The 26676-nt window shown below is 34.0% G+C and overlaps 1 protein-coding gene across 1 annotated transcript in view; it reads right to left on the bottom strand.

Annotated features, from left to right (window-relative positions):
• Dora (zinc finger SWIM domain-containing dorado) overlaps positions 1 to 26676 on the bottom strand; it is a 126195-nt gene that overhangs the window by 27541 nt on the left and 71978 nt on the right. Inside the window, exons 2-7 of the mRNA XM_072531822.1 lie at positions 14912 to 15163; positions 13574 to 13734; positions 9370 to 9680; positions 8054 to 8276; positions 7726 to 7914; positions 3637 to 3918 (exon numbers count right to left, since the gene is read on the bottom strand). Of these exons, the coding sequence (XP_072387923.1) occupies positions 3637 to 3918; positions 7726 to 7914; positions 8054 to 8276; positions 9370 to 9680; positions 13574 to 13734; positions 14912 to 15163 (1418 nt within the window). The remainder of the gene's footprint in view (positions 1 to 3636; positions 3919 to 7725; positions 7915 to 8053; positions 8277 to 9369; positions 9681 to 13573; positions 13735 to 14911; positions 15164 to 26676) is intronic.

Genomic DNA, 26676 nt, shown 5'->3' on the forward strand with positions numbered 1-26676 from the left:
TCAAACCTGGACCCTAACTAAGGCAAATATGAATAAACTAGCCACAACAGAAATGGCAATGGAAAGAGCAATGTTAGTGACACGACTGTTAGATAAAAAGAGGAACGACTGGGTAAGATCAAAAACAAAAATTGAGGATATCACAACAAAAATTGCCAAACTCAAATATCAACAAGTAGAAGAGAACCAAGTGTCAAAGAAAGACTGCAGGATACCAAATATTATAAAGCTCATAGAAGAAAAACGAAAATACAGAAATACAAATAAAGAAAAATAGAAGTAAATTAAGAAACTAGTAGAAACGCAGATCAATGAAGCTAAAGAACGCTGGATGGATGAAAATTACAAAGAAATAGAAGAATTTAATATGATACACGACACACATAACCTACATAAGAAACTGAAAGAAATTACGGGTAATACACAGAAGAGAATACCACAAGTCATACTTGGGAGGAATACCAAGATCTTAGTTACAGATAATAGGGAAGAAATAAATGAAACATTACCAATTGATGAAAATATACAAATTCTAATATCAAAGGTGAAACAGGAAATTAAAAACTCAAACAGTGGTAAAGCGCTAGGTCCTGATAAAATTCCAGTAGAAATATTAAAAATCCTGAATGACGAAAGTATTGAATATCTAACTAACTTATTTAATAAAATATACAAGGACGGTCAAATTCCTGAAGAATGGTTAAAATCTATCTTTTTACTCTTACCCAAGAAAAAGAATCCTAAATCTTGCGATGAATACCGATTAATTAGCCTCATGAGCCACACTTTAAAAATACTACTCGAAGTTATTCAACAGCGTATATATAAAAAAATCTGAAGAACAATAATTAGACAACACACAGTTTGGATTTAGAGGTGGAATGGGAACAAGAGAGGCATTGTGCGCAATGACGGTACTATTACAAAAATGCACAGAATATAATAAAAACGTATTCATATGTTACATAGATTTTCAAAAAGCCTTTGATAGAGTTCAACATGGTAAACTCATACATGCATTGAAATACATACACCTAGATCCCAAGGATATTAATTTAATCAAAAATCTATACAATCAAACAGCGGTCGTAAGAGTGGAAGGTAGTGAGACAAACCAAGTAGAAGCATCATTAATAACATAAGATTTGTAGACGATACCGCAATCATGGCAGAAAATATAGAAGATTTACAAATTCATATAGAAATCATTAACAGAGAAAGCAAAACGATGGGACAAACAATGAATATAGATAAAACCAAATACATGGTGATCTCGAAAACCCCTGTTGACAACATACATCTGACATTGGAGGGTAAACCGTTAGAGAGGATCGACAAGTATAAATACTTCGGAGCAATTATAAACTCACAGTTAGATCAAGGGCAAGAAGATTGGACTCTGAAAGCAGAATCCATAAAAAAATCGAAAAATACGAGGCATTCGAAATGGCTATATACCTATATATTGTGTGTGTGTGTGTTTTGTTTTATGGCACTGGAACTAAGCCAATTAGCCAGATATACCTATATATTAGGAATTCAGGCGTATTCCTAAAATTCCTTGGACTGCAAAAGACTCAAACGAAGAAGTGTTAAGACGAATTGGACATGGCAGAAAGCTTATGAACACAATTAAAATAAGAAAAACATTGTATCTGTTCATATACTTCGAAACGTTAAATACTCTCTTCTACACGTCATCATATAAGGAAAAGTATAGGGAAAAAAGAAGAAATTTTGGCTGAGGAATGAGAGATTGGACTAAGCTCGGTGTTAAACAAATATTTCACGTTGCCAAAGATAGGGAAGCGTTTAAAGAAGTGATCGCCAACCTTTCTTTAAAAACGATACAATAAGGAGAAGAATTATGTACTCGGGTAGATAATTCTACCCGAGAACGACAGAGCTGTATAACAACCTGTATTAAAGCTCCGAATGAGTTGCAAGCTAAAAATAACAAAGTAGCTGTTAGATGGATGCCTGGGCATTCCACTATTGGGGGGAATAAGGCGGCAGATGTAACAGCTAAGGAAGGTACAGGCAGGTGTGTTTCGGACCTGAACTCTTTTATTCAGTTTGGTAACAGGAATGTAAAAGAGGTTTATGGAAGTGGTCCCTAGATAAACACATGGCAAGATGGAACAGTAGAACCGATTGTCGTCAGACTAAGAAGGCCATCGGCTCAATCTTGTTAGCAAACCAACTAAATGCTTTGAGTAGAGATGGAATTCGGGAGGTTATACAGGTACTCACAGGTCAAACTAACCTCGCGAGACACCAAAACATCTGTGGGCTCAGTCCATCAGCAATGTGTCCCAGGTGTGAGGAGAGGAAGAGACAGCCAAACACTTTGTGGGCTACTGCCAACCTTTGCGAACGCGAGGCAGCAATTCCGAATAGGGATCTTCTTCTTCTTCACGTGCCATCTCCGCGACGGAGGTTGGCAATCATCATGGCTATTCTGATCTTAGATGCTGCTGCTCTGAATAGTTCAATTGATGTGCATCCGTACCATTCCCTCAAGTTACGCAACCATGAGATTCTTCTTCTTCCTACACTTCTCTTGCCCTGGATTTTCCCTTGTATAATCAAATCAATCGAATAGGGATAAATCTTTATAAATCTCAGTGGAAAGAAACTTATGGGGCAAGGACAACGGGTACAAGAGCAGTCGCTAAAGAGCGGTCCTTCTTCTTCTTCTTTAGGTGCCGTCTTCTTAGCGAAGGTTGGCGATGACCTCTGCAAAGTCTTCCCTATTTTGGGCTTTCCTTATTAAACTTCTAAAGTCTAATCCTGTCCAATCTTTGATGTTGCGCAGCCAGGTCATTTGTCGTCTACCCGGGCCGCGTCTGCCTTATATTTTTCCTTCTATAATAAGCTGAAGGAAGTTATACCTGTCGTGTCTAAATATGTGTCCAAGACGTTTTACGCTTCTTGACAATTTCTGTGAGTTCACGTTCTCTATTCATACGCCTTAAAACTTCTTCATTTCTAACGCAGTCGGTCCATGGAATCTTCAGCGTACGACGAAATACCCACATCTCAAAGCTCTCTAAACGTCGTAATGAGATGACTGTTAACGTCCAAGCAGTCCGAGAAGTCCTTGGAAAAAAACTGTTAAGAAAGGTAGAAGAGGCTCTAGAGTAAAAAACTGTGAGAGATAGGAAATGTATTGGACTAGTAGGATTGTTGCGATATTATTATTATATGCATTGTTTGCAGATGTGTATCTTCTTCCTAAGGTGCCCTCTCCATTACTGAAGGTTGACTATAACTACAGCAAATTGCTTTCTATCTTGAGCTGTTCTTAGTATCGAATATGTGTCCATGCGTGTCCAGTCGCTTACATTTTTCAGCCAGGAGCATTTTCTTTGTCCTGGACCTCTTCTTCCTTACATTTTCCCTTCCATTATCAGTCGTAGGAAGTTGTATTTTCCTCCTCTGTAAATATGTCCTAGATAACTCGTTTTTCTGGTTTTAACCTCTTTTAAAGTCAACTTGTAATTTGTAACTTAAAGATGATGTTTATTAGAATGTTGATAACTAATAGAGCGCTAAATAAATACCACAAAAAAACTAATAAAGTGTAAGATACGCTTTATTCACATAAACATAAATACCAATATAAAACCATACCTGAGTAACTTGACTTTCTCCTCTACTACTATCAGCTCCATGTCTGAAACAGGTAAAGGGACAGTGATACATTGGATTTATATCCTGTGTGTAAGTTATGCCAGGCATCGGGTAGTCGTCCCAATCGAGGTAACAAGCTTCTATAGCTGGTTTGAATCCAGTAAACACTTCCAAGTCCATCTTTAGACTTGCTGAATTTTTACTGTAATGCGACTGCGAACTGGACGTTGTGTTACGGCACTTGCTTACTTTTTCCAAAATTTTTAAATGCCATGTAGTGAACTGGAAGAAAAAAAACATTGCATTAATTTTTTGCGCAAAATAAAATGTATAAAAAGGTAGAGTTTTATGTCGTTTATTTTATTGCTATTAAACTACAAGAAAAATATAACTTGTACATGTAAATTTCTTTAAATAAGAAAGATATATAGTCCAGGAAGCATAACAATTTTTTCAAAATGCATCGGTTGAGCTGTAATTTTGACATAAGAAGGTAGGGAATAGCACAAGGATCAAAATTTATATTATGCCAAAGGGCGCATTCACCCTATTGGTGGTTGCCACCCCATTTCGGAGAATGGAAAAGGAACATAAATGTTCCATACATACATGGAGAGAAAATAAGCCAAGTACTTTCCCCTTGTCTCGATTATAGATTCCACCTTTCCTGATATGGATAGCAGTATGGTCCGCCCTCAGCAATTTATTTCTTTGAGACCATCAATACCTCTGAAGCACTCTCCTATCCGCCACCTGGAAAGACGACTGATGAAGATCTTGCAATTCCATATGGGATTCATCGTTGCTGATGTCTGCCCTTGAATATTTATACTTCATATGATATTTTTTTGATATACTTCATATGATACTTTTTGCGAGGCACATTCTTTGAAAATATTAAATGGTTTCTTCCCCCATAAGAATATACACAAATTTACATTCCCTATCAGGAATTTAAAATCAATAATTGACTATTTCATTCAGCGTAAAGATTCTAAACTAAAAACGAAGGACGTGAAGGTGTTTAGAGGGCCAGAATGTGGAAGTGACCACCATATGATTATTGCAAAAGTAATGGTGACATTTAAGAGAGAACAATCAAGTCACAAAAATAATGAAGTAACAGACATAGGAACAACCATAGAAAACATAAAATATAACCTGGAAAGCTTTAAACAAGATTCGATAAAGTTCTTATATAAAATTAGAATAGCTCAGAAAATAAAAAATATAGAAACAAAGGACTTAGACCCTGAAAGTGTGTATGAGGTAATTAAAAAATATATTCATGAAGCGGCAAATGAAGCACTGGGAAAAGTTGAAAATCGGAAAAAAGGAAAACCTGAATGGTTGTCAACGGAACTAGAAGAGAAAGTTCTCAAGAAAAAACAAGCACATATGGCTTCAATCCAAAGATCCTCAAGACAGAGAAATATACGCTAAATGGAATAGAGAAGTTAAAAAAGACGTGGATAAGGCGAAAAATATAAACTGGGAGGCTAAGTGTGATGAACTGGAGAGATTTATGGGTGGAACAAAAGGGGCACAAGCTTGGAAAACATTAAAGCAGTTTAGGAAAAATGAGAAAAATGAAGACAACATTTCTCTCATAAAGTTAAATGAATGGGAAGAATAGTATACGAAACTGCTGAAAGAGGATAGAGTAGAGTACAGATGGGAAAAGATAAGGGAATTAATAGACAACAGAGACGAAAGACAGGAAATCCCTATAATAACATTATCTGAATTGACGGAAACCTTAAAAGAGGTTAAAAACGGAAAAGCCGCAGGGCCTGGAGACATTCCCATAGAGCTGGTTAAATATGGGCCGACTGCACTTTTAGAATTAATAGTAGACCTTTTCAATAAATGTATGTGTGGAGACCAGGAAATTCCTAAAGATTGGAATAAATCTTATATAAGCTCCATATATAAGAGAGGGAATAAAAGAGACTGTTCCAATTATAGAGGTATTAGTGTGACAAGCTCTGTGGGCCGGTTGTACGGCAGAATATTAAAGAAGAGGGTTGAAATACAGATACAAGATATTGAAGAACAAAGCGGCTTTCGTACCGGGAGATCCTGCCTTGATAATATATTTATCCTACGACAAATAAGAATTGAAAAGCGTGTCGAAAGAAGTAGAGAGACCCATTTGGTATTTATAGACCTTGAGAAAGCATATGATAGTGTCCCGTTAAAGAAAATGTTTGAGGTCCTCGAAAGGTCCGGATTGGATTCGACGTATATCCGAGCGATATATAAATTGTACGAAAATGCAGTTAGTTGTGTAAAAATTGGAACCAGAACCTCAAATGAATTTAAAGTCACTAAAGGCCTAAAGCAAGGATGCTGTTTGTCACCGACACTCTTTAAAATATACGTCCAAGAAGCATTGAGGAATTGGAGAAATAAATGTAGATTTATGGGCATCGAAGTGGGACAAGAAACTCTGTATACATTGTTGTTTGCAGATGATCAGGTGGTGGTTGCAACCGATGAGGAAGATATAAATTATATGAATCGAAAATTATTTGAGGAATATGCCAAATGGGGGCTTACTGTAAACATAAGCAAAACAGAATATTTAAAAATTGGAGGAAATACCACAGATCTGAGGCTTGAAAACGCAGTCATAAAAGGCTGCAACCAGTATAAATATCTAGGAAGCATCATATCAGCAGATGGCAGAGTTAAGATAGATGTACAAAACCGAATAACCCAAGGGAAAAAAATGCATCCGAATACTGAATTCATTACTGTGGTCTAATAAAATAAAGCTGCATACCAAACTTCGCGTATACAGAGCAATTGTAGAACCAATTACCACATATGGTGCCGAATGTTGGACGATGACAAAGAATGAACGAGATAAAGTAGACGTTGTGGAAATGGATTATCTTAGAAGGTCATGTTGAGTATCGAGAATGGAAAGAATCAGGAATGAGGAAATACGAAACCGTACAGGAATTAGAGATACTCTTTCAGATAGAATACAAGGAAGGCAATTACAATGGTATGGTCACGTGATGAGAATGGAGGAGGAGCGGTGGCCAAAGAAAGCCTTAATGTATGTTCCGCCAGAAAGAAGGAAAAGGGGAAGACCACCAAATTCCTGGAGAAGAGAAATTACAAAAACAATGCAATCTAGAGGCTTAGAAGAGGGAGATTGGAGAGATAGGAAAAGATGGAGGCTGAAATGCGGGAAGCGGCAATCGCCGTAGGACCTCCGTTATATGATGATGATGATATTTTATATATTATATTTATAATATTTTATATTTTTATACTGGATAATTTATACAAGGAAAGAGAGGAATTGGTAGGAAGAAATATTCGTGGCTCCGAAATATTCTCCAATGGACTGGCTTATCAGCAGATCGAATGTTACATGCCGCACTAGATAGAGAAATATCACCAAATTGATATGGAGGCTAGCTACCAACGCCTAAATCTGGACACGGTACTCAAAGAAGAAGGAGTTATGCACATTCATTCACTAATGTAAGTCGGTTATTATCGTTTGCCTTATCTCCTTTGAGTGTGGTGGTTATTAAAGTCAGCAAGACAAACGGCTGAGTGTATGAAATATTGCGCCTAGTAGGTCATACCTCGCTACTCTGCATGGATTTACTGTATGGCTACTCTGTAAATTTTATACTTACATACTGCCTTTATAAGGAATAAAATGGTTTGGACATACCATCAGACTCTTCTAAGGTTGTTGTTATCCGGGGCATTCCTCAGGATACAGTAAATCATTTAATTTCAAACATACCTCAAAGCCTTATTGATTGTATAAGAAACAATTCATTATTAAATAATTTTGTTATTTTTCAATACGTTAGTTTAGTTAATAATACATTTCAAATGGTCCTTACCATATGATTGTAGTAAACTAAGAATATGCATGGAGAGCACAATGGTTAATAATTTTAGTTAACGGTTTTATATGACCTCTTAAATGTAAATATGCTACACTTTTTGTTACAACTAGTATCTAGTACACATTGATTTGGTGAAATTGCTCCAAAAACGGCTAAGACGTCTCTAATTAATATTAAAATGATATTTAAAATTAACACTTGCCTGGTTGTGTAGCATGTCTCTTTCAGTTGGGGCTAGACCAGGGTTCAATGCTGCCAATCTCCAAAGAACAACTACTTCATCACACAACGACGAACAGGCATGTTGAGAAGCATGTGTGTTACTATTAACGTTGTTGTGTTTTCCTCCTCCGGTTCCTCCATAACCAGAATTACCGCTAAGCAATGCTACCTAAAAATATATTAAAATTAATTACAAAACCAAGGTAATTAATATAAATATTTACAGCGTACTGCTGGAACATAATAAATTTTACCATCAACTTTCTTGCATTTATTTATCAAGAAGATTTATTAAAGAACTGACGTACCTTGGTGTTAAACCACCAAATAAGTATTTGTTCGCAGGCAAGACATTCTTCGGTGATAATCTCCAGCAGTGGAATAGCGTTCCGGTCATTTCGTTTGAACATCTCCCGAACAATACTAAGGAGGTTCCACATTCCTTCGGGTTCTCGTCCGCGCAGCGGGCGTAGAAGTGATGTCCATTCTGCTGCTGCTGGTGGTGCCACTGTACTCAGATAGTTGACATCGCTAAAAAGTTAGTAACGTTAAACTAGTTTACCTTTTTATTGGATTGCAATGCGTTCTATTCAGACCAACGCGAACTTCTTTATGATTAAAATTCAGAGGCGCCAAGAAAACTGTTAATCTATTGAAATATTTTCTGTTTTATACAAAGATACAGTACATATATTTAGAATATGAGAGTTAATTAATTAAAGGTAGTATTTAAGACGATTTTAATTATTTTAATTTATTTATAGTGAATTGTCAGAAGATGTTTCATTGACTCTGATTCTATTTTTATATATACTTAATACTAAACCATGTTATGTCACTGACAAGTGGAGAAATTACCCACCCAAATAATAGCAAAAAATTATCTTAAGGGATATGTAGCTCAAAAAAGATTGAAGCGAAATAATAGCTTAACATATGAACCACTTATCATTCAGTTTCTTTACAGAGAAAACAGAACTAACGTCAGTTTTTATAAATGTAAGTTAAAAACTGTGCAAAGAACAGAAGTATAAAAAATGAGTATAAAAACAGAATACTTTATACTCATTTTTTATATGGTTAATGTTTGGATAGGAATTCAAAAAGGTCCCTTTTAGTACTACTCCAAAATAATGTGCCATTTTTGAAAAACTTATATATCCTACTCTAGCAAATCCACAAATTCCAGCTAACAACGATCTGGTTTCAGCAAGATGGAACACCGTTACATTACCAAATCAATGTCCGGCAGTATCTCAACCGTATGTTTCCAAATAAATGGATAAGGGGTGAGGATCGGTGGAATGACCAGCACGACCATCTGATCTGACGTTATTAGATTTCTTCTTTCAAGAGTGTCAAAACTAATGTATACAAAACTAAAACTCTCAACCAAGATGAATTAAGGATCTTACGCCTGAGATGTTAAATAACGTTATAAGGAGCTTCTATTTAAGATTAGGATGTTGCCAAGACGTTCACGGCGAGCATTTTGAACATCTACAATAGGATTAGCAAAAATTAAAATATTAGTAGCATGGGTAATGATCTATCATATAACTTGTCTGTCAAATTTATTTATATTAAAACTATGATTTTACTATGATTAATAAACTGAACTTACCTAAAAACAATAGGTGCTGGTACACAAAACTTAATCAGAATCTTTTTGATGTTGTCATGAAGAGTCTTTTCATCTAAGTACCAAGACGTTTGATCATTAGCGGACGCACCCGCGGTTGGATCAGGTGCTCCGCACACAGAGTTAATGGCCGATGGCTGAGAGCCCAAAAGTTCGTCGAGGAGTCGTTGGGCAGTGGGTAAAATTTGCTGGGGAAGTTCACTAATGAGGTACTGGGCGAATTTTTGAAGCTGGTCTCGCTGAAGGCGAGACAGTGATTCGGAGACTGGAGCACGAAGAGTAACCAACTGAGGCTATAAAAAATAAAAATATCATTAGGCAATTTTCTTAAATACAAGTAGAAAAAAATCAAACATGAGTCAAAAATGTACTGAATTAGTTAATTTAATTAGTCAAAAAGCATCCTGTGCAACTACAAATTAAATAATTATAAAGATATTGTTTTAAGAAATAACTTGCCATCCGCTGGTCGATTTAAAAATAATTCATTTACTTTTTTTTAGTTGGCAGCATTAGTCAATATCACATTTTCCTCCATATTATCCTTCCATCGATATACTTATTTTGTTTTTTGTTTTCCTGTTTTGCGAGACATGCCATTACAATTTACTTTTATTATTCACTCGCATTAACCTTTTCTATTTATTTTAATCGTTTTAACGTTTGGCATTCCTTTCCTCAGGTAGCTGTATCTTCCTCCTTGGTTATTGTTGGTTGTTGCCGTGGAAACCATCAGGATCTTCTAACTCTAATGCCACAAATTGAAATCTCTTGTGACGATGTTAGTGTGATAATTTTCTACGGTTTTAAAGTTTGCTTCGTCGTGTGAAGATCTTCTACGATTTTAAAGTTGGCTTACTTATACAATACGAATTCAAGCGTTGACGCACAGCCTCAGTGACGAATTCCTTTAAGACTGTCCGGTCACAGCTGTAGTCCCGGAAAACATTGATGCTGTGCGCGGCATGATTGAAGCTGATCGACACGTTACTTATCATGTGTATCATTGGATCATAAGGAGGCACGTGTCGATTGGTATTGCGCCACATTCAAACGATTCAACAGATGTAGCTGAAATGTAGTATGCAGTAGGCAAACAATGAATGATGACTAGACTTCGGCAAATATGCATATTGCATATTTTGCATATTGTGCATATTTTGCATATTGTGCATATTTTATGCAAATATTTCATATTTTGGCATATTTGTATAAAAGTTTGCATAAAGTGCATAAAAGTTCAGATTTTTATACTGTATTTGAAAATTTTTAAACATACCAATTTATTTCAATTCTTGTATAAAATTTTGTACTCATTTTAATCAAGAAATGATCTAAGTACGTAATCTCTACAGGTACAAAACATTTACAATTTCAAAGAAGATCAATTTAAGTAGCCCTCAACATTCTTAGAAAGTCTCGGTCACTGAGGCATTCAGTTATTGGATAATCGCTAAGGGTTCGCTCATTTGCATTTTATGATCTAATCCCCAAATCTATCTACAATTTATTGTATCTTAACAGCAGGTAAACGGCTAATAGTTTTGTTCCTAATTTAGGGATTTTCCAAAATCTCCCAGTTTATTGAATTAGGTACCTAACATTTCTAATTTGATGCTCAGATTTGTAAATCATTTTTGTTTTGATATTCAAAGCGTAAACACTCGTTGTGCGTAACAAAAAGGAAGATTGTGATTTTATAATGCCTAAAACAACCAGTGCTCCAACTTGGATTAAACCTTATAAAGAGCTGTCTATGGATATGGGAAAAATCTACTGTTCAGTCTGTGGCAAAATTGTAAGTATCTAATATTTTCTATTAAATATCTAATATTTCATACATACAGGGTGTTTCCAAATGACACTTACAAAAATTGGCTGTAGATACTTCTCGAAAAATTGAACAAAACGATATAGTTAATGAGGGGTCAAACTTATTTACTTTTCGAGATACAGGGTGTTAAAATTAAAAAAATTAAATTCTTTTAGTTAATACCAACAATAACTTTAAAACCAATAAACGTATTTACTTGAAATTTAGTACTCGTGGTTGTTTTTAAATGAAAAATAGCTTCCTTTAGTGAGAAAAAATTGTCCATGGTACAATAGAATGGTGTGTATTTAGAAACATTTTTCACCTTTACTTTTTTTTATGAAGTCAGCTATTCTAAAACACAATTATTTTTATTGTAATTGAATTAACAAAAAAAAACTTTTGTTGAATTTTAAAATAAGTTATATGATGTACTAATGGTTAGTAACAAAAACTAATTTGTGGATTAATACTGCATTTAAAACACTTAGCGAGTGTTTTTTTTTCCAAACCAGTTATTTGATTAACCAAAAACACCTTGTATATTTTTATATTTTAAAGGTTGGGTTAAAATAAAGGTTTTTATTTTTATTTATAGATAGCATGTGAGAAGAAATTTCAGATAGACCAACATGTGAGAACTGCTTCACACATTGCAAAAAAAGGAAAAATAGGAGGAAAACATCAAACTTCAATGGCTAAATGTTTCCAATCTACTTCAAAAAAATTAGATGAGCAAGAAACTTTTAATGAAGACTTGTGTCGCGCATTAGTGTCTGCAAACATACCGCTTTCAAAATTAACAAATGTAAATTTTAGTTCGTTTCTAAAAAAATATTGCAAACTTAATGTTCCAAGTGATCGGTCTCTAAGAAGAAATAATGTGAACGGGCTATACTCGTCGGTGTTAATTAATATTAAGGAAGAAATTGCAGATAATTATTTTTACATATCTGTAGACGAAACCACTGATTCCTCAGGAAAGTATATTGCTCATTTATTGATTGGTGTTCTTAAAGAAGATACCTTACCAAAATCTCATCTTATTTCATGCCAGCAACTTGAGAAAACAAATGCTTTAACAATTTCGCGTTTTATACAAGAAACATTAGCAACTTTTTTTCTTCCGACAACTATTCCTTCTAATAAATTACTGCTTATTTTATCGGATGCTGCTCCTTATATGGTGAAAGCAGGACAAAATTTAAAAATATTTTTCCCAGATTTAATACATGTTACTTGTGTAGCGCATGGATTAAACAGAGTTGCAGAGGAAATACGAAAAAAGTTTCCTCTTGTAAATACCATGATATCCAGTGTCAAAAAAGTATTTCTTAAATCTCCTATAAGAATTCAACTTTATAAAAAAATGCTACCTAACATTCCTCTTCCACCACAACCTATTTTAACGCGATGGGGAACATGGTTAGAAGCAGCTAATTTTTATGCAGATCATTTTGTTAAAATAAAGAACATAATTGATACGTTAACAGATGAAAGTTCCCAATCTCTTTTGGATTCTAAACAAACTTTTCAGAGTAACTTGCTTCAAGAAGAACTTTCATTTATAAAATCAAATTTTAGTTTTGTTCAAAAAACAATTACTCAGTTAGAATCACCAAAACTGTCATTGTTCGAAAGTACAGCATTAATAAAAGAATTTGCGTCATGTTGTCGGAACGTTAGAGGTAATATTGGAAAAGATATTTTAAAAAAATTTGAAGCTAGTATGGACAAAAATAAAGGTTACCATATTCTTTCTGAAGTAGTCAGTGTTCTAGCTGGAAATATTTCGGAAACAATTAATTTAGAACCAAATGTTTTGGTTAGTTTGAAAAATGCTCCCGTTACATCAATTGATGTTGAACGAAGTTTTTCCATATATAAATATATGTACTCAGACAGAAGCCACAAGTTTTTGTTAGAAAATTTTGAACACCACTTGGTCATTTATTGTTACCATAATTCTAAATAAGTTTATTCATTCTTAAAAATGATGTAGTTACTTAAAATAAATGTAAATCTTAATGAATAGTAGGAAATATTTAGTTATGTACACTTTTTTTTTTTAAATAAAATTGTTACTATGTTACGATTTTTTTATTTATTTGTATGCATATTTTGTAAAATATTTGCATATTTTCGGGTAAACACGTGCATATTTATGCGCATATTTTCTACATTTTTATTTGCATATTTGCCGAAGTCTAATGATGACACTTTACTTACAATTTTTTAATTAATCATTTACCGTGATGAATATTACAGGAACTTTTTTAATGATCTCTCGATCGCTTCTCTCTATGTCACAAAAGTACATTTCTCTTAGTAACTACTTAATCTATATAAAAACAAAGTAATAACCAAACTTACCCAGTGTATTCGAGTGAGACAAACTGCAACAATGTGGGAGCACCAATACGCGGTCGAGTTGCAGGTACAGTTACAAGACGAAATTCGTCTCCTATCAAATGTGACTGCAACATTGTGAATGCCTCTCGGGCTTTGTAGAACGCTAGCCGATAAATGGAAACCTAAAAATATATAGTTTTTTAAGAGATATCTAAATATACTAAGCAAAACCGAAATATGCAAATGGTTAATAGTTTTATTAGGGGTTGATGACACTTTTCAAGCTGCAATGGAGCAAGTCGTCGAGGAGAAGAAGCATTCCAAAATCAAAATCCTCGTCCTGCAAGTAGAGAGTGTACACTCTCTACTTGGAAAAAATGAAAAATGTTCAAAACCATGGTAAAACGACTCAGAAGGAATTGTTAGAAAATGACGACATATCATATGAAAAAGGAAAACAAATTCAAGGGTCAGTCCGTCTATAACACCACATCTCAAACGCCTCGAGTTTTCCCATGAATGCCTCGGTTAGTGTCCATGATTCAACCCCATAGAGCAGCACTGTAAACACGTAACATCTGAATAAACGGATTTTCGTTTTTAAGGGTTGGTCGTGGCTCTTAAATATCTTGTTCATTCTGACAAATGCTGACCTGGCTTTTTCAATTCTTTGTTTTATCTCAATTTTATCTCAACTGAGTGGTCCCATTGGTTATTTATGATGGTTCCTAAATAGTAGTAACGGGACACTTGGAGTATTTGTTGCTGATCTACCAGTAATTGACTAGGTGGAATATGCTTCTTACTGACGACCATGTACTTTGTTTTCTTGATGTTAAAATCAAGCCCGTATTCTTGACTGATTCTCCACAATTGCGTTACTAGTGTCTGTTAACCTTCTAAACTGTCTGCAAAGAGGATGGTGTCGTCTGCATATCTGATGTTATTCAGGCGCTCACCATTTATGAGAATACCCTGTTCGATATGCTCTAAGGCCTGGCTCATGACGTGTTCCGAATAGACGTTAAATAATAGGGGAGAGGGTATGCAGCCCTGTCGTACTCCTCTCTTTATTGTAACTTCTTCTGTTAGATAGACATTACTTCACCAAGATTGTTGCCAACCTTCAACGAAGATAGTACCATAAGAAGGTAAGTATTATTAACAACACAGTATATAAAATTTTTAAAGGGAACGTACTTAACTGATGATAAGCCAAAATAGAGTAATGACAAAGAGAATGGAGAAAAACTATAACTTCTACACGGTTGGTAGAACATATTATTGTTAATTTTAATTTTAACGATGCGAGGGGTTAATTTTGTTCAATTGTTTTTATAATTTGATTAATTAACTCACCTATTTGTAGAGGATCTTTAACCATGTGCGTCTTGTGCAAGGTTTCACCTCTGGAAAACTCGTCTGCCGATCCATTTGCCAAACAAGAATACAATCTAATATCTTCTTCGTTGTCGGGAAAACTCCAAAAGGCAATGCGAAGTTGAAGTTGTTCCGGTACCGGTGGATAGACGTGTTCTACGAGTTCGAAGGGAATGTGAGACGCCACACATCTCGCCGAAAGTTCCGCAAGTGATGGTACTACCTGGGGATCTGTAACAAAATATAAATTTATAGTGAAATATTCTAAAATCAAGAGTGATGTTTAAAAAATATCATGTATGTACATAAATAGTGGGAGAAAATACGAAAACCAATAGGAATTAAAAAAACTCCAAATTTATATCGTATACATTATAACTTGGCAGTTGTAAACATCAGTCCATAACACGGAAATTGGCAACAGTGAATAAAAGGCCTTTGAAAATATCTGTTTGTATTTATATATGAGGCGTGTAGATGCAAAACCGGACATGTCATATTTTGGTCGAAAGAAAACTAACACCAGGATTCTGTTCATTATAACCTATTGTATCAGTCCACAATGAAAATTCGTTGCAAAACAGGCCTTTTACCGTAAAATATTACAATCAAATATTGATTGTAGTTTCAAAAGCGGACAAAGCCCAAGCGTCTTGGTTGCAAAATCGGACATCGACGTTCGATCAATGGACTGCAATCAATAATTACTAGTTTCTAATCATAATACGTTACAGTGCTTTGTTACAATATTTTAGAGATGAATAAATCCTTCTTAAGTGAGGTTAGCAGGGGTTCTGGAAGGAAGAAGAAAGTACAGAAAGCAGAATGAAGAAGATCTAAAGCTAAAGTTAACAGTTAATATTATAACGATGAAGTGCGTGGTGTGTGAATTAATTTTTCGAGAATGCAAAAACTAACCTCAAAAACTTTTAAGTCAAAACTTAAAAAACGTACACGAAACGTATTTCGGAAAGCTTTACCTAAATGCGATTGGCAAAATACAATGACATGTTTTAATTATCTTTACGGTACCTAAGCCATTTTTGTTTTGTTGTAGGTATTTGCCTAAAGGTTTACCAACATTTCCAACGTGTAAGCATTCAGCAGCAAAATGGAAATGTTCCAACACTCTCGATGCAGGATGTCAAAAAGTTCCATGAAGATTTTTATAAAACTGCAGATAAACTCACACAAGATCAGTTCATTTCTCGCTTTTGTATAATTCATAAAACAAAACGTCAGTGACCTAGAGATGCAACAAAACCGAAGGAAAAAACAGTTTGTTATTTTGTTCGAAAACGAAATTTAGAAGAAGTCAAAGTGTGCCGAGATGCTTGTCTTGGATTGCTAGGTATAACTAAGCACCGCGTCAATGGTGTTTTAACACGTTTCCAAGTCGATGGTAATTTAAAAGAGAAAAGAGGTGGAGACAGAAGAACAGACCTATAAGGATAAATTGAAAGCAGTAAAAACGTTTATTAAGACATTAAAAGCTGATGAATCTCATTATTGCAGAGGCAAATCAGCTATAAGACAGTATCTTCATGCAGAACTAAATATTACAAAGTTATACAAAATGTATAAACAACAAGCTGATGATGCTACCTAAGTCAAGTTCAGCTATTTTCACAACGTATTTAGCCAGTTCTTTAACGTGGGCTTTGGAAGTCCTAAAACAGATATATGCTCAACATGTATTGAACAAAAGGAATGAATAAAAGTCGAAAATGATCTTGATAAAAAGAAAGCATTGCAGATTAAACAAGAACTTCATTCAAGACGCGCCAAAGCTTTTTTTGGCCATTTGAAAGAGAAGACTGACGGATTAATGATTTTTTCATACGATTGTGAAAAGAATTTGGTGTTGCCCAAGGTACCTGACCAAAGGGCTTACTATAGTCGTCAACTTTATCTATATAATTTCACCGTTGTTAAAGGTTCTTCAAAGGGAAACTTAAACAAAAATAATGTATGTATATGCCTACTCTTGGATGGAACATGAACGATACAAAAGATCAAATGAAATTGCTCCAGCAGTATATAATTGTCTGAAAAGGAATGAGCCTACTATGGCTGACATTCATACTTTATGTCTAGTATCCGATGGATGTCCTGGACAAAACAAAAACTGTACAATATTAACTATGTGTGCAAAATGGCTCCAGGAAGCGCCCAAGAACGTAACTGAACTTCAGGTTATATTTTTGGTAACAGGTCATTCCCATATACCTCCTGATCGAGTATTTGGTGTCAGTGAGAAAAAATTGAGACAGATAGACACCATAATAACTCTTGATACATATTATGCAGTTTTTGAGGAGCAGGCAACATTGTTTTTATTAAAAAAAGACTGGATTGTTCAGGATTGGAAAAAAGAAGCTGATGCATTCATTAAAGCACCCAGTTCATTAAATTTCAAGATTTTCCAAACCAAACGCCTTATATTAAACCGTACATCCAAAAACAATATCCTTGCAATGGGAGAAATAAATAATTATTCTTCTGCGTCAAATGCGTTGCCTATTACTAAAAAAGGTAAAAAAATATCCCAAATTACTCCAGCAGAACTGCAAATCGGTGTTCCACTGAATTTTAAAAAGAAGAAGGGTATCGAGACATTACTATGCTGTCATTTTGGTAATGATTGGTCATCTATGCCTCAATGTGATTTTTACAAAAACATTCTCGATAGTGGTCAAGACCAACACATCACTGAACATAACGATAATGATGATAATAATCCACCATGAGAATATTTAGAAGAAAAATAATATTCCATGTTTAATATGAAAATTGTTCTTTTTTAACAAAAAAAAACATCGTGTTCATTTTGTCTTTTTAATAGAATAAACTCTCAAAGTAAAAAAAATCTCAGTATTAATTTTCCCATCGCTTTGTCATATAAGTTTCAAAGCAGGACATATCCAAATGTTTTGTTGCAAACTCGGACGCAAGTAACCTTAATAACCGTGTAGATTATTAATCAGTAAAGATAAGCTAATTCTTCTTTTCAGTTATAAAGATTTGTGTGCAATCTTCCTCATAGAAAAAAAAAACGTTAAAAATACCCATCAAGTTTTATTCTACATTTTTTTGGGCTTTTCTCTAAACTATTGTTACGATAAATATCACGGCCTAAAATAACTGTAAATATAATGACTAATATTCTGTTTTGTTGTAGAAATTTCGGCGGAGGTTCTAGATTCAAATTATGGTGAATCCTCCAACTAGATGTTCTCGACTATTCTAGTATATCAGGATTTCGTATATAAATACAATATTTTTATATGGAGGGACAGTCAAGATCTGAAGACCGCGCCCGCGATTTTTAATTGTTACGCTCGCCTTTAAATAAATTATGTATTTTTTGTGATTAATAAACTTATATAAATTATCGTGCCTTTTAATAAATTAAAGTAGGAACAATATAATAAATTGAATAAAGACAACAGTTAAATAAATTCATTTCACTATTTAACTGTGACATGTCCGGCTTTGCTTCTAAACGCCTCATATGCATTCTTCTGATAGTGTATTAAAACCGTTTCCAAGAAAAAGACCTACTCTTAGAGAATGTGTTGTTCCAAAAATATTTCCAGGACTTCAGTCCCATGAAAAGGAGAGGATTAATTATAATTAGGTAGTAACAGTAAGATGAATTGCTTCAAAGTGGTGTGATAGTGGATTTCTGTAGTTTCAGTGAAAATTTTAAGTGTAAGTTCTTATATGGTCAAGTGGCATCAAGAAGAAAATCACATTTATTTTTATATCGTGAAATTTTAGTGTGGTGAGCCAGAAAGATCAGTAGGCCGTCCCAGAAAAAGATGGAAGGATGATGTTAAAGCTGATTTATCTAAGATTGGTGTACAACAATGGGAAATGGAAGCGCAAGATCGTAGAAGATGGAGGACTATAGTGAATGCGGCGAAGTCTCATCTCGAGTTGTAAAGTCAGGTCAGACAAGAAGAGCCAAAAAATCAGGTGAAGTACTAAAATTAAAGAAACAATGGAAATTCAAGTACGTATTGACCATACATTGTTATTAAAAGATAAATTAAGTTGGATATTACAAAACAATTTTAAAACCAAGTCTTTGGTCACAAATGGAAAATATTTTATCTGTTATTCTGAAGCCGAAAAGACCAGAATTAGTTTAGACACATTATTATCAACTTTATTTTTATAAACTTAAAACTAATTTATTAATTAAAGCAAAACGTTACTTTAATTTGCAATATTTTTAATGAAATAAGTCACGCTGTCCTATTTAATTTAAGTGAAGGTACTGCTGAATTTATTAACCTAATTATAAAATGGTGGGTTGATATAAAAAATCCACTGTTATATAAACTAAAAAGAAATGATTTATTATAACCATTTGATGACATAAATGATGAATGTATCCAATTTTTAGAAAACTTGTTTAATTTGGTTAGATAAATGGAAATCTTTTGGAGATTACAATTATTCATCTTTATAATATGTTGATGTCCATAATCCTTTGCATCATTCTACTACAGTAAATATTATGTTAATTAAATATTGCTTAACAAAGATTTCATGCAAATACGTACTTACAGGAAAGTTTCAAACTAACAATATAGAATCTCATTTTGGTAATTATAGGCAATTATTATGTGCGGAGAATCGCGCAGAGGTGCGATAAAATTTAAACGACTGAAACGCAATGAAACGACAGATCGCCGGACCACACACTTCCCGCGACCACACATTACATGGAGTGGTAAACGCAGTCCCATGCGTGTTTCTTAATAAAATAAAATAAATTAAAATAAAATATAAATTAAATTAAGGGGGTTAGAGTTTATTTTCAATATTTTAAACATATTTTTAAGATTTTTTTTGAAAAATTGTTTAATATAACATTAGTACATTATAGTACAACATTTCAAGAGAACTATCTGAAATTTTGGGAAAAAATATTGAAAATTAATGAAAATGAAAACGAGAGCTAATTTTCCAAGAGAACAAAAAGTTACATTGCGGTGTTCATTGTAACTTATAATTGGATCATTGACAAAAAACCAAAAATATTGCGTTAATTTATAAGTTTCTCTCGGTCGCAATGTCGAGATATTGTTTATTTCATCGTTTTCTAAAATTTTAAAAGTAAAAAAAAAAAATTTTTTGAATTTTCGAAATTTTTTTGTTAAAAATTTGACTAATTTGGTGTAAAATTAATTATAACATAAAAAAAAGATAATACCTAGACGTTGCGACCTAGAAATTTATCTGTAAAAGAAGTTTGCGAAATTTGAGAAGGATCCATCAAGTAGTTTTTGAGATACACAGTAAACACCGAATTGAGAAAAATTAGTCCGAGGAAAAAGCGTTTAAAAAAATTTTTTTTGATACTCACACAGTATAGTCTATTACAGGTCTCTACAACGAAGTGCTTCCTGCTAAAATATCTAGAGGATCTTTTTGGTCCTGCTTTCAACGAACTCGACCTTTTTTTGTTGCATCTGCAGCCATTTTACCTTCTCTAGTAATGCGATTGTTATCTACCACAGGTGCATAATTATGAGAACTTGATACTGTACTTATTCCAATTTCTATGTCGGGCTCACTCACTCACTCAACAAGCTCACTTACTCACCTCACTCGCTCATTCACCTCAATCACTTAACTCATAAATGCCTATAACTCCATCAAGTTTATTCCAATCACTCTGAAATGTTAAATGGATACTCTTGAAGAGTTATACTATCTAACAAAAAAATAAAAAACTCAAAATAAAATCCAAACCCCCCCCCCCCTTAAAATAAATAAAATTACATTAAAAACCATCGCTCTCTGCCTAGATCATAAGAAAGCTACTTGGTCATTCCCGGAGTGGCCCATCCCGTTTTTGTGATTAACCCTTCAATGAACGCGCCAGTTTTATAACATGCATGGTCGCGTGCGGCCTCTGGGTCCGCACTTATTTAGGACCTTATTTTATTTGAGGGCCTGCGTAGCGCAAACGGTAGGATGCTTGCCTCGCATGCCGGTGGTCCGTAGTTCGAATCCTACCGCCGGCAAGAACAACTAGACATTTTTAAAATGTCTATAGGCCCCAGGTCGACTCAGCCTGAATAAAATGAGTACCTTGGGTAAAACCAGGGGTAATAATAGGCGGTTGAAGCGTAGCACTGGCCATGTTACCTTTCTTGTATACCGTAGGCCCTAGATATAGCAGACTACCCTGCTATACTCCCAAAGCCGCGAGCGGTAAAAAACGGGAGACTATTATTATTTTATTTGAACTAAAAATAATTACCTGAAAAAATATTGTGTTTCTTTTTACAGTAATTTTTACAAAATACGGCTGAAAACAACTTATTTTTCATAGCAGTCATTGCATATAACATTGGCATGTTCCAAGCACATAAATTTGTGGCATCTTTTACAAAAATATTTCGTAGGTCTATTTTTCTTACGGTCGCAATATTTAGATCTACCTTTTTGGAAAAAAGATATATTTGATTGTTGTTCTTCTTCTTGAAAACCACAAATTTCCCTAATTCTTAGTTTCAAAGTTGTTGGCAAATTGAAGCGCAAATGATCTTGAAGTAACGCAAAACCTAGATCTCGTAAAAATTTTCGTCTTACGATGGTCTTCTCTTTAGTACTATTTGCATAATAAACAACTTGACTGTTGATTCCAGCAACATTCAGACAAGCATAAAAAACGACCATTGGTCACCTTCTTGTAGCTCTTGCGGTCAGGCGCGCGTGAACTGACACTCCGTGTCAAACAAAAACAAGGTATAAGACAGTTATCACTTCGAGCCGTGCCTCCGTACTAATGATGAATCGATCAATGCAGGAAGCTAGAAAACGTTGCAGGGTGGAAGAAACAAATTAAGATGAGTTATACACGAAGATACAAAGGTAAGGAGTCAGAGTCAGAGTACGCGCGTGTCCACTGGAGGGTTAAGTGATGTAATATTGTTAAGAGTTATCCATGTCGAGTGATTTAAAGTAATATATTTTGTTGATATCCACTTTGATGTATTTTACTAATCTCAAACCTTAATTATCTGGAGCATTAAAATTTTCAATCCTATAAATCCAGGTTAATTATCAAACGATTAAATTTATTACCTCCGTTCGTAATCTTTGAATCGTAGCAATAATGTAAGAGAAAATCACCAAACTTTTAGATATTTAACTCTGGAATTTAGTTACTTTAATTCAATTTGATGCTACTGATGACGTTAAATATATTTTTCGTAGATATCATTAAAAATTAACTTTTTAAGTACTTAACATGCAGAATACGCAAAGTAAGTTGTGGATTTTGCAGCAATTTTTTTACACGATTTTAAAGGCAAGTAAAAAGTTTACTACAACATTCTGCCCGCTAAGCAAAAATACTCTTGGAACTTCCGAAAGACTGATCTCAGAGTAATTACAGCTGTTTTCTTCAGACATTTCTCACCCAGATACCATGTCTAAAATGGAAAAACTGGTCAGAGCAGCATGCAGGTTTTGTAAAAATGTAAATAATAGGCTTTAATTAAAAGCCAAGATTTGTTGGATTATTTATGAGTGTTGATCCCCATCGTTCACCCCTGACCTAATTCCAATTGCCAGTAAGTTGCGGTAAGAAATATAATGTAACACTCAAAGTTGTAGGTTTTAATAGAGTTCTGCTTTAATATATAGTGCCACGGTTGGTTGTTCTGGTAATTAAATATGTAATCAAAAATATTTATTTTTTACTTAGGTGTATACCCTTAAAGCAGGACATATCGTATATGCTAGGATTAATTTTTACCATTTTTTATGTATATTTCACCTTATAGGGACCCTCCCTCTTGACGCACGCTTGTATTAATAACTGATCGAGAACTTTTGTAATTACTTTTGTCATTGTTAGAATTATTGACACTAAAAGAACTTTATAAAAACAGACTTAAATCTGAAATTAACGTAAGTATGCAATTCAAAATTTTAAAAATTTAGCAAAAAAATGTCAACACGCCCTCGCTCTTTTTTTATGTATTTAAAAAATACAAAACCTAAAAATATAACAACTTTTTTAAAACAAGAATCATTAGTACACTTGTAATTTGTCGGAATAAAAATACAACAATTAATAAGGAATTACTTAAAATACTTATACAATTAATTCGTTTTCTCCTTCTTCCGAATTTTCTGTGTCACTATCATAATTCAATTAAATAATACATTTATTTCCACTATTTTTCCACTATTGTTTTCTCGTAGTCTTCTTTGGAACATTAAATTCTTCTTTTTTAATTGCCTCATAATCAAATTTTGGAAATATATTTACACTTGGTTTTTATTGTCCCTAAGTGGACTACCTAAGCTCTGACGTCACAATGGGCGATGGTTTTAAAAACCGTTCTAAACATTTCTAATTTGTGTTTATTTGTCCCATAAGAAGTTGGAAATATTGGTTTTCTAATTGTTTAAAGAATAAATAAGGACATTTGGATATGAACATTCATTTTGTACTACTACCACTAAGGATTTCCACAGTTTTCACTGTCTTCCTTCACTCAACCGTTTTCTCCAATTTTCCCTGTCATTCCAGTCTCCATCTCGCAGGGTTCTTTTCTCCATAGCCTCGTCGATTTCATCTCTGAATGACCTTCGGGGTCTTCCTCTCTTTCTTCTTCCAATCGGGCTCCATTCTGTGATTTTGTTTATCCAGCGTCCTCTGTCCGCTCTTCTGACGTGGCCGTACCAGGATAGTCTCTTCTCCTCTATATAGTCGATTATGTCTGATTGCACTCCCATTCTCCGCTTAATCTCTGCGTTTTCAATTCTGTCTCTTTTTGTAAGTCTACAGCTTCTCCTCAGGAACTCCATTTCTACTGCTCTTATCTACCTCTATTTCTCTTGTTTATTGTCCAGTTTTCGGACCCATATGTCAGGATACTTCTTGTCAGGGTGTTATATATTCTCTTTTTTGTCTTTATCGTAATGTTCTTATCCCACAACACTGAGTTTAGTTGTCTTATACAGTTTCTTGTTTGTCTCAGTCTGTTGTTTATATCTTCTTCTGTTGTTCCCTGGTTCGATATTATGGTTCCTAAATACTTGAATTTATCTGTTCCATTTATTTGTCTTCCCTCGTCTATCTCTAGGTTTCTCATATCCTTGTTTTCTGTTGTTAGGTATTCGGTTTTCTCTAAGTTTATTTCCATTCCGTTGTTTTTATATTCTTCTTCTAGTTTTCTGAGCATAAAGCTGAAATCTTCTTCATCTTGTGCGATGACTACTTGATCGTCGGCAAAACTTAAGGTGTATAGGTATTCGTCTCTTACTGGTATGCCCATTCCTTCGCACTTTCTCCTCCATGGTTTGAGTGTCTTTTCCAAGAATATTTTAAACAGAGTAGGGGACGTAGCACAGCCTTGTAGAAGTCCTTTTGTCGTCTTAAATGGATTGTAGGCTTTATTTCCACATTTAATAGCTACTTTGTCTTCTTTGTATAGTGCTTTAACTGCTTTTATTAGTGTTTGTCGGATTCCGAGATCATTCATTGCTTCCCATAATTTGACTCTAGGTATTGAGTCATATGCTTTCTTTAGATCAACAAAGGCCAGATGGACCGGTCTACCTTTTGCCATTTTCTTCTCTATCAGTTGTTCTAATGTGTACGTATGATCTAGGCATGATTTTCCTACTGTGAACCCTGCTTGGTCTTCTCCAATTTTTCCTATTATTTCAGTTTCTAGTTTTTCTTTAATAATTTTCCCGTAAAGTCTACCTACCGACGATATTATACTAATTCCTCTATAGTTTTCACATTTTTTCCTATTTCCTTTCTTATGTATGGATGTGATGTATGCTTGTGTCCATTCCGCAGGTATTTCTTCTCCATTTAGTCCTCTTTCGAACATTCTATGTAGCATGCGGAATAACTTTTCCGTTCCGTTTTTAATTAGTTCGTTTGGTATTCCTCCGGGTCCTTTGACTTTTTTGTTCCTCAATGTCTTGATTGCTCTCTTAACTTCTGCCAGGCTTATTTCTATCTGGTCGTATGCCCCATTTCCTGCATGTTCTATATTCTCTTCCTGAAATTGGGGACGGTTTTCTGTAAGTAGTTCTACGTAGTATTCTTGCCACTCGTTTTCACTAATTTTGCCGTGAATGAATGTCGGCAAAACATTCATTTTGTGTGATTGGTATTAATAGTTGTTCGTGAATTTGTGAATTAAGAACATCCAAGTATTAAGATATTTACTATCAATGTTTATGTTATTGTTTGAATAAAACTTTAATTATTTTTTACTGTATTTCAAGGTATTTTGTTGTTGTTTTTATCGGGGTTATTTCAAAATTAATCAATAAACCATTGAATTTATTTACGAAGTTAAAAAATATTTAAATTAATGTTTTATTCTTTTTTAAGTGCTAGTGATTTTATCCCCTAAAAGACTAAATATATTCGTTTTCTCGTAGTTTAAATAGTTAATAGTAGTTTTGTTGTCATTACTGAAAAATTCAGTAATACTGGATATCTTTAACACATATTTACTAGAAATTATATGCCCAGATCTAAAAAAATAATAAACTCAAAAATTATTACAACACTCAAAAACATTTTTTTTAAACACTCATTATGGCAATTTGATAGAAAGGCTTCCACAAAATGTTATATTACAACTGAAACTACCAGAAAACAAATATCTTTAGTATTTTACAGGATAAAATCACTGGCAACAAAAAAAGAATAAAACTTTAATTTAAATATTTTTGAACTTCGTAAATAACTTCACTGATTTATTGATTTATTTTGAAACACCCCTGATAAAAACAACAACAAAATACCTTGCAATACAGAAAAATATAATTAAAGTTTTAATCAAACAACAACATGAACATTAGGAGTAATTATCTTAATAATTTGATATTTTTAGCTCACAACTTCACCAACAACAAATAATACCAATCGCACAGAATGAATGTTCACAACCAAAAGTCCTTATTTACTCTTCAAACAATTAAACAACCAATATTTCCAACTTCTTATGGGACAAATACACACAAAATAGAATTGTTTGGAAAGGTTTTCTAAGCCCTGTCCATTGTGACGTCAGACTTAGGTAGTCCATTAACTCTATACGATTGAAAACCCAAAAATAGAGGGAAGTCACAACATAGTGTGTCAATACTATTGCTTTTCGGCAATAGTCGTTAGGGCCTATGGTATAATTTGTTAAATTGCTTCGTTTGTAGAACTTCAACAAGTTGTTTTTTGGATAAAAATCTTCGAAATACAAATCATTTTCCATTAAAAAGCCTTCAGCAGTTTAACTTTCTTTGAAGATGTATTTGGTATCTTCAAGCGTTGCCATGTACTATTACACTATTTGGCTCCAAGTTTGGGATCAGTGAGTTTTCAAATCAATCTTCAAAAATATCAGCTTCTATACTCTTGTGGCATTCAACGTTACAATCCGTCCCTCGGATAAAGCATTCGGAATCCATCCCTCACTTCCTCGGCAATGTACAATAATTAACCGTAATCCATTATTTGCAGGCCTTTTTGATATGCATATGTTTGAACCATCTGTCTATGGGGCTAATTTCAAAACTTCATAAAAATCGATGCCTGCTGATGGAAATCATATGTTATATCATATTTTTACCGTGGTACAATGGACTACACGCAGTTTAAAAATTTACCCAGGTATTTAGTGGCTTAACTCATGTGCACCGAGTAACAAAACAGTGATGATAGCATTTTTAGTCCGAAA

The sequence above is a fragment of the Diabrotica undecimpunctata genome, chromosome 5 (genome assembly GCF_040954645.1).
Source record: "Diabrotica undecimpunctata isolate CICGRU chromosome 5, icDiaUnde3, whole genome shotgun sequence".
Lineage (NCBI taxonomy): Eukaryota > Metazoa > Arthropoda > Insecta > Coleoptera > Chrysomelidae > Diabrotica > Diabrotica undecimpunctata.